A 9,700-nucleotide genomic window follows, 5' to 3' on the forward strand; every position below is an offset into this window, starting at 1 on the left:
GAGGGATAAAGGGATGAGAGAAGGCTGACAGAGAGAGAGAGAGAGAGAGAGAGAGCTGTTAAATAATGTAGACGGACACACAATAACAAAACGCTCTGCTCTACCAAGGGAGCCTGATGTAACCGATAGCAACTGATTCATTATTGATGGAAGGCTGTAGAAAGCTACACTGACTGACTGACACTCAGCACTGGCTAGTCGCTGCGTTCGCTGGTAGTGTGTGTTTGGGCTGACTGAAATAGTAGTACTCACTGTAGAGTCCTACACTAGTCACTAGAAAGTCATGCTAGGAAGAGTGAAAGTGACAATCCATCAGCAATAGGGGCCCCGTCCATTCTTTGTAGCATGGGCTGACTGACACACAGTGGCTGTGTGGAGGAGAGTCGTTGATGAATGCAGCTTCAGGGTGTTACTCACTTGATGAACTGTCCCATGTCATCACACAGAGCCTCACAGCCAGGCCATTTACACTCTCCATGGCCATAGAGAGGATGGGAACCTGCATGCTCCTCATGGCTGAGAGAGGGAGGGAGAGGGGAGAGAGAGGGGGAGAGAGGGAGAGAGAGGGGGAGAGAGGGGAGAGAGGGGAGAGAGGGAGAGACGGGGAGAGAGGGGAGAGAGAGGGTGAAGAGAGGGAGAGAGAGGGGGTGAAGAGAGGGAGAGAGAGGGGGAGAGGGGAGAGAGAGGGTGAAGAGAGGGAGAGAGAGGGGGAGAGGGAGAGAGGGGGAGAGAGGGTGGAGAGAGGGAGAGAGAGGGGGAGAGAGGGAGGGAGAGGGTGAAGAGAGGGAGAGAGAGGGGGGAGAGGGAGAGAGGGGGAGAGAGGGTGGAGAGAGGGAGAGAGAGGGGGAGAGAGGGAGAGAGAGGGGGAGAGAGGGAGAGAGAGGGGGAGAGAGGGAGAGAGGGAGAGAGGGGGAGAGAGGGGGAGAGAGGGAGAGAGAGGGGGAGAGAGGGAGAGAGAGGGGGAGAGAGGGGAGAGAGAGGGGAGAGAGAGGGTGAAGAGAGGGAGAGAGAGGGGGAGAGAGGGAGAGAGGGAGAGAGAGGGGGAGAGAGGGAGAGAGAGGGGGAGAGAGGGAGAGAGGGGGAGAGAGGGAGAGAGGGGAGAGAGAGGGGGAGAGAGGGAGAGAGGGGGAGAGAGGGGGGAGAGAGGGGAGAGAGAGGGTGAAGAGAGGGAGAGAGGGAGAGAGAGGGTGAAGAGAGGAGAGAGGGAGAGAGAGGGGGAGAGAGGGAGAGAGGGGGAGATAGAGGGTGAAGAGAGGGAGAGAGAGGGGAGAGAGGGAGAGAGAGGGGGAGAGAGGGAGAGAGAGGGGGAGAGAGGGAGAGAGGGGGAGAGATGGGAGAGAGAGGGTGAAGAGAGGGAGAGAGAGGGGAGAGAGAGGGTGAAGAGAGGGAGAGAGAGGGGGAGAGAGGGGAGAGAGGGGGAGAGAGGGAGAGAGAGGGTGAAGAGAGGGGAGAGAGAGGGTGAAGAGAGGGAGAGAGAGGGGGAGAGAGGGAGAGAGGGGGAGAAAGGGGAGAGAGAGGGTGAAGAGAGGGAGAGAGGGGGAGAGAGGGGAGAGAGAGGGTGAAGAGAGGGAGAGAGGGGAGAGAGAGAGGGTGAAGAGAGGGAGAGAGAGGGGAGAGAGGGGGAGAGAGGGTGAAGAGATGGAGAGAGAGGGTAGAGAGGGGGTGAGAGGGTGAAGAGATGGAGAGAGAGGGTAGAGAGGGGGAGAGAGGGTGAAGAGATGGAGAGAGAGGGTAGAGAGGGGGAGAGAGGGTGAAGAGATGGAGAGAGAGGGTAGAGAGGGGGAGAGAGGGTGGAGAGATGGAGAGAGAGGGTAGAGAGGGGGGAGAGAGGGTGGAGAGAAAAATAGCAGGTTACAATAATGTGAAGCTAACATAACAGATGTACAGACATCACATACTGTACAGACAGCACATACTGTATAGACAACACATACTGTACAGGCATACTGTACAGACAACACATACTGTATAGACAACACATACTGTATAGACAACACATACTGTACAGACAACACATACTGTATAGACAACACATACTGTATAGACAACACATACTGTATAGACAACAAATACTGTACAGACAACACATACTGTATAGACAACACATACTGTACAGACAACACATACTGTATAGACAACACATACTGTATAGACAACACATACTGTATAGGCATCACATACTGTACAGACAACACATACTGTATAGACAACACATACAGTATAGACAACACATACTGTATAGACATCACATACTGTATAGACAACACATACTGTACAGACAACACATACTGTATAGACAACACATACTGTATAGACATCACATACTGTACAGACAACACATACTGTATAGACAACACATACTGTATAGACAACACATACTGTATAGACATCACATACTGTACAGACAACACATACTGTATAGACAACACATACTGTATAGACATCACATACTGTACAGACAACACATACTGTATAGACATCACATACTGTACAGACAACACATACTGTATAGACATCACATACTGTACAGACAACACATACTGTATAGACAACACATACTGTATAGGCATCACATACTGTACAGACAACACATACTGTATAGACATCACATACTGTATAGACATCACATACTGTATAGACAACACATACTGTGCAGGCATACTGTATAGACAACACATACTGTATAGACAACACATACTGTATAGACAACACATACTACAACACATACTGTACAGACATCACATACTGTACAGACAGCACATACTGTACAGACAACACATACTGTATAGACAACACATACTGTACAGACAACACATACTGTATAGACAACACATACTGTATAGACAACACATACTGTACAGACAACACATACTGTACAGACAAAACATACTGTATAGACAACACATACTGTATAGACAACACATACTGTATAGACAACACATACTACAACACATACTGTACAGACATCACATACTGTACAGACAGCACATACTGTACAGACAACACATACTGTATAGACAACACATACTGTACAGACAACACATACTGTACAGACAAAACATACTGTATAGACAACACATACTGTATAGACAACACATACTGTACAGACAACACATACTGTATAGACAACACATACTGTATAGACAACACATACTGTAAGGGAAAAGGAATTAGTGATCTTATTTGAGATGAACATTGACAGATGAAATAAAGCACACATCAGAACCACAGACACATGCCTCTGAGCAGCAAAAGCACACACACAGTGCAAGCATCCATTGTTCCACACTAAGGCCATAGTTCCCTTACTGTCATAAGAGCGTGGTGAACATGAAGCTAAGAGCAGAATGGTGTGTGTGTTCCTCCGTTTCAAACGTTCATCCTCACAATGCCCCAGTCCCCACCCCCCTCTCTAGTCAGTATGGGCGGGCAGAGAGACCCATACGGCCTCTCATGATTGGTGAGTAGGGCGGCGGTCTTATCCCTCATACGCCGGTTGTTCTGAGACGTGGCTGTATGCTTTATTGTGGTGAGACAGTTCTGTGTGTGTGTGAGTGTGTGTGTGTGTGTGTGTGTGTGTGTGTGTGTGTGTGTGTGTGTGTGAGTGTGTGTGTGTGTGTGTGTGTGTGTGTGTGTGTGTGCGTGCGTGCGTGCGTGCGTGCGTGCGTGCGTGCGCGTGCGTGCGTGTGTGTGCGTGCGTGTGTGTGTAGCTCTGTGATGCTGATTCTGGTTTGGGCCGGATCCTGGCCAGTGACGGCAGGTCCAGTGGCTGTGTGTGTTTGGTGTGTGTCCAGTAGCCAGTGTACAGGGTTCACATTGTGCTGCAGATGAGGTTTGAACCAGCCTGGCCTCATGTCTGACAAACTCCCACAGAGAGTTCACAGTTTATTTACATGAAATCTACCAGCATCCAGAGACATACAGGCTGGAACAGCAATGTTCACATGTGTTTGTGTTCGTGTGTCTGTGTGTGTGTCTGTGTGTGTGGAGGAGGTTGAGGCTTCTGCCAGATCCACATCACAGGGTTGTATAACACAAACCATCCCTCTCACAGATGGGACCATCCCAAAGACAAGCGCATTCTCATCCCCTCCTCTCCTTCCTCTCTTTTCCCCTCTTCTCCTCCCCTATTCCCCTCTCATTGGGCAGATGTGCTGTGTGTGTGTGTGTGTGTGTGTGTGTGTGTGTGTGTGTGTGTGTGTGTGTGTGTGTGTGTGTGTGTGTGTGTGTGTGCATGTGCGCGTGCGTGTTGGCTGTGGTTGACTCCGCTCAGTTCAGAAGCTGCTCAGACTGCAGAAGCGACAAACTACTGGCAACCACACACCAGTCCACATCAGCCATGCATTATCTGTAGCATGCTAGCCCCCTCCTTTCTCCTCCCTTCAGTCTCCTCTGCCTCCCTATTAGCAATGCTAGGGTAGTGTTAGCATGGGCCAGTCAAATGTCACAGGAGCTAGCTCTCTTATACTTCCCCCACACAGAGGGAGCATGTCCTCATTCTCAGCATGTCAGGTCTGTGTGTGTTTCTGAGTGTGAGTTACTCACTGGCTGCTGGATAGTGGTCCGCCTTTGGTGTAAGGCATGAGGTGTTCATCTCCGAGGTCTGCCTTGCTGAAGGAGGAGATCCATTCAAAGAGTCTTGCTCTTAAAGATTAAATGAACACAACCCAAGGGTGAATACATACCCAACAAACACACACAATCTGAGACATACATCTCCCCTGAACACACACATGCCCCAACAAACAAACACACACAACCAACAAACACACACAACGAATAACACTACATACACACAACACTTTTTCTACTTTGTGCTCACATTCGAACAAACCATTTCTCAGGTCACCCCTTCCTCATTCACTCCTCCTCCCCCTTATCCTCCTCCCCTTCCTCCCCCTCCTCCTCTTCCTCCTCCTTAACCTCTCCCTCCTCCCCCTCTTCCTCTTCCTACCCCTCTTCCTCTTCCTACTCCTCCTCTTCCTCCTCATCTCATAATGTTCACCCAGACACACCCATGCCAAACTGGCCCCTGGACGGCAGTAGAGTAGTAGTTTGTGCTCCACTCCAGAAAACACATGAGAAAACCACAAATCAAATGACCTGAGGGCCGTTTACACTAGAATATTACACACACCAGCTTATTACACAGTACTTAACACTATACACACACACCTTACACACAGATACGCACATCATGGCAGTCTAAAGACATAGTAACTACGTGTGAATTACGTCCAGCACAGTTCTTCTACAGGGCACATGGAGCAGACATCAGTCACACTGTATCACTATTAGTGTACAGTCGTGGCCAAAAGTTTTGAGAATGACACAAATATTAATTTTCACAAAGTCTGCTGCCTCAGTTTGTATGATGGCAATTTGCATTTACTCCAGAATGTTATGAAGAGTGATCAGATGAATTGCAATTCATTGCAAAGTCCCTCTTTGCCATGCAAATGAACTGAATCCCCAAAAAACATTTCCACTGTATTTCAGCCCTGCCACAAAAGGACCAGCTGACAACATGTCAGTGATTCTCTCGTTAACACAGGTGTGAGTGTTGACGAGGACAAGGCTGGAGATCACTCTGTCATGCTGATTGAGTTCGAATAACAGACTGGAAGCTTCAAAAGGAGGGTGGTGCTTGGAATCATTGTTCGTCCTCTGTCAATCATGGTTACCTGCAAGGAAATATGGGCCGTCATCATTGCTTTGCACAAAAAGGCAAGGATATTGCTGCCAGTAAGATTGCACCTAAATCAACCATTTATCGTATCATCAAGAACTTCAAGGAGAGCGGTTCAATTGTTGTGAAGAAGGCTTCAGGGCGCCCAAGAAAGTCCAGCAAGCGCCAGGACCGTCTCCTAAAGTTGATTCAGCTGCGGGATCGGGACACCGACAGTACAGAGCTTGCTCAGGAATGGCAGCAGGCAGGTGTGAGTGCATCTGCACACACGGTGAGGCGAAGACTTTTGGAGGATGGCCTGGTGTCAAGAAGGGCAGCAAAGAAGCCACTTCTCTCCAGGAAAAACATCAGGGACAGACTGATATTCTGCAAAAGGTACAGGGATTGGACTGCTGAGGACTGGGGTAAAGTATTTTCTCTGATGAATCCCCTTTCCGATTGTTTGGGGCATCCGGAAAAAAGCTTGTCCGGAGAAGACAAGGTGAGCACTACCATCAGTCCTGTGTCATGCCAACAGTAAAGCATCCTGAGACCATTCATGTGTGGGGTTGCTTCTCAGCCAAGGGAGTGGGCTCACTCACAATTTTGCCTAAGAACACAACCACGAATAAAGAATGGTACCAACACATCCTCCGAGAACGGCTTCTCCCAACCATCCAGGAACAGTTTGATGACGAACAATTCCTTTTCCAGCATGATGGAGCACCTTGCCATAAGGCAAAAGTGATAACTAAGTGGCTCGGGGAACAAAACATTAATATTTTGGGTCCATGTCCAGGAAACTCCCCAGACCTTAATCTCATTGAGAACTTGTGGTCAATCCTCAAGAGGCGGGTAGACAAACAAAAACCCACAAATTCTGACAAACTCCAAGCATTGATTATGCAAGAATGGGCTGCCATCAGTCAGGATGTGGCCCAGAAGTTAATTGGCAGCATGCCAGGGCAGATTGCAGAGGTCTTGAAAAAGAAGGGTCAACACTGCAAATATTGACTCTTTGCATCAACTTCATGTAATTGTCAATAAAAGCCTTTGACACTTATGAAATGCTTGTAATTATACTTCAGTATTCCATAGTAACATCTGACAAAAATATCTAAAGACACTGAAGCAGCAAACTTTGTGGAAATTAATATTTGTGTCATTCTCAAAACGTTTGACCACATCACATTCTCTCTAGCTCTATCAGATGTGTGAGCATGTGTGTGTGTGTGTGTGTGTGTCAGCTTTTCAAAATGCCAGTCCTCTAGCAGTCCATCGCGTAACAAGCTCACGCCGGGGGACACAGTCATCTAACAATAACACAGATAATAAAATACATTTCCCCGATGATGCATTCATATGAAACGTTTATAAAGCACCCAACTGTACCTGTCTCTGTACCTGTCTATGTACCTGTCTATGTACCTGTCTCTGTACCTGTCTCTGTACCTGTCTCTATATCTGTCTATGTACCTGTCTATGTACCTGTCTCTATATCTGTCTATGTACCTGTCTCTGTACCTGTCTCTGTACCTGTCTATGTACCTGTCTCTATATCTGTCTATGTACCTGTCTCTGTACCTGTCTATGTACCTGTCTATGTACCTGTCTCTGTACCTGTCTATGTACCTGTCTCTGTACCTGTCTCTGTACCTGTCTCTATATCTGTCTATGTACCTGTCTATGTACCTGTCTCTATATCTGTCTATGTACCTGTCTCTGTACCTGTCTCTGTACCTGTCTATGTACCTGTCTCTATATCTGTCTATGTACCTGTCTCTGTACCTGTCTATGTACCTGTCTCTGTACCTGTCTATGTACCTGTCTCTGTACCTGTCTATGTACCTGTCTCTGTACCTGTCTCTGTACCTGTCTATGTACCTGTCTCTGTCTCTATATCTGTCTATGTACCTGTCTCTGTACCTGTCTATGTACCTGTCTCTGTACCTGTCTATGTACCTGTCTCTATATCTGTCTATGTACCTGTCTCTGTACCTGTCTCTGTACCTGTCTCTGTACCTGTCTCTGTACCTGTCTATGTACCTGTCTCTGTACCTGTCTCTGTACCTGTCTCTGTACCTGTCTCTGTACCTGTCTCTATATCTGTCTATGTACCTGTCTCTGTACCTGTCTATGTACCTGTCTCTGTACCTGTCTATGTACCTGTCTCTATATCTGTCTATGTACCTGTCTCTGTACCTGTCTCTGTACCTGTCTCTGTACCTGTCTATGTACCTGTCTCTGTACCTGTCTCTGTACCTGTCTCTATATCTGTCTATGTACCTGTCTCTGTACCTGTCTCTGTACCTGTCTATGTACCTGTCTCTGTACCTGTCTCTGTACCTGTCTATGTACCTGTCTATGTACCTGTCTCTGTACCTGTCTATGTACCTGTCTCTGTACCTGTCTCTGTACCTGTCTCTATATCTGTCTATGTACCTGTCTATGTACCTGTCTCTATATCTGTCTATGTACCTGTCTCTGTACCTGTCTCTGTACCTGTCTATGTACCTGTCTCTATATCTGTCTATGTACCTGTCTCTGTACCTGTCTATGTACCTGTCTCTGTACCTGTCTATGTACCTGTCTCTGTACCTGTCTATGTACCTGTCTCTGTACCTGTCTCTGTACCTGTCTATGTACCTGTCTCTATATCTGTCTATGTACCTGTCTCTGTACCTGTCTATGTACCTGTCTCTGTACCTGTCTATGTACCTGTCTCTATATCTGTCTATGTACCTGTCTCTGTACCTGTCTCTGTACCTGTCTCTGTACCTGTCTCTGTACCTGTCTCTGTACCTGTCTATGTACCTGTCTCTGTACCTGTCTCTGTACCTGTCTATGTACCTGTCTCTGTACCTGTCTCTGTACCTGTCTCTATATCTGTCTATGTACCTGTCTCTGTACCTGTCTATGTACCTGTCTCTGTACCTGTCTATGTACCTGTCTCTATATCTGTCTATGTACCTGTCTCTGTACCTGTCTCTGTACCTGTCTCTGTACCTGTCTCTGTACCTGTCTCTATATCTGTCTCTGTACCTGTCTATGTACCTGTCTCTGTACCTGTCTCTGTACCTGTCTCTGTACCTGTCTCTGTACCTGTCTATGTACCTGTCTCTATATCTGTCTATGTACCTGTCTCTGTACCTGTCTCTGTACCTGTCTATGTACCTGTCTCTGTACCTGTCTATGTACCTGTCTCTATATCTGTCTATGTACCTGTCTCTGTACCTGTCTCTGTACCTGTCTCTGTACCTGTCTCTGTACCTGTCTATGTACCTGTCTCTGTACCTGTCTCTGTACCTGTCTCTATATCTGTCTATGTACCTGTCTCTGTACCTGTCTCTGTACTTGTCTCTGTACCTGTCTCTGTACCTGTCTCTGTACCTGTCTATGTACCTGTCTCTGTACCTGTCTCTGTACCTGTCTCTATATCTGTCTATGTACCTGTCTCTGTACCTGTCTCTGTACCTGTCTCTGTACCTGTCTCTGTACCTGTCTATGTGCCTGTCTCTATATCTGTCTCTGTACCTGTCTCTATATCTGTCTCTGTACCTGTCTCTGTACCTGTCTCTGTATCTGTCTCTCTTTGGGGTGTGGTTGTCCTGTCCATTGTGCAGGCTGCTGCGTGTGTTTGCTTTGGGGAAGGAGGTTGAGGTAGAGTTGGTGCTGAGGTCCAGACCCTCTCCAGTCTGCTGCTGCTTCAGGGCCTCCTCTGCAGACTGCACCCCCGACACCTCCTTCCACAGCTGCTGCAGGTCCCCAGGACACATGGCTGCAGGGGGGGGGTGAGAGGAGAGGACAGTGAGGCATGAGAGGAGAGTGAGGGATGAGAGGGGAGGAGAGGACAGTGAGGGATGAGAGGAGAGGAGAGTGAGGGATGAGAGAAGAGGAGGGTGAGGGATGAGAGGAGAGGACAGTGAGGGATGAGAGGAGAGGAGAGGACAGTGAGGGATGAGGAGAGTGAGGGATGAGAGGAGAGGACAGTGAGGGATGAGAGGAGAGGAGAGTGTAGATTTAGTTATTGGA

At 47.8% G+C, this 9,700-nt stretch overlaps 1 protein-coding gene across 4 annotated transcripts in view; it reads right to left on the reverse strand.

The window, feature by feature from the left end:
- LOC115119488 (forkhead box protein P4-like) overlaps positions 1–9,700 on the reverse strand; it is a 180,648-nt gene that overhangs the window by 50,018 nt on the left and 120,930 nt on the right. For all 4 annotated transcript variants that reach the window (XM_065001867.1, XM_065001866.1, XM_065001869.1 and 1 more), the window contains exons 7-9: positions 9,239–9,446; positions 4,546–4,644; positions 418–516 (exon numbers count right to left, since the gene is read on the reverse strand). In XM_065001867.1, the coding sequence (XP_064857939.1) occupies positions 418–516; positions 4,546–4,644; positions 9,239–9,446 (406 nt within the window). The remainder of the gene's footprint in view (positions 1–417; positions 517–4,545; positions 4,645–9,238; positions 9,447–9,700) is intronic.

This window comes from Oncorhynchus nerka, linkage group LG15 (assembly GCF_034236695.1).
Source record: "Oncorhynchus nerka isolate Pitt River linkage group LG15, Oner_Uvic_2.0, whole genome shotgun sequence".
NCBI lineage: Eukaryota > Metazoa > Chordata > Actinopteri > Salmoniformes > Salmonidae > Oncorhynchus > Oncorhynchus nerka.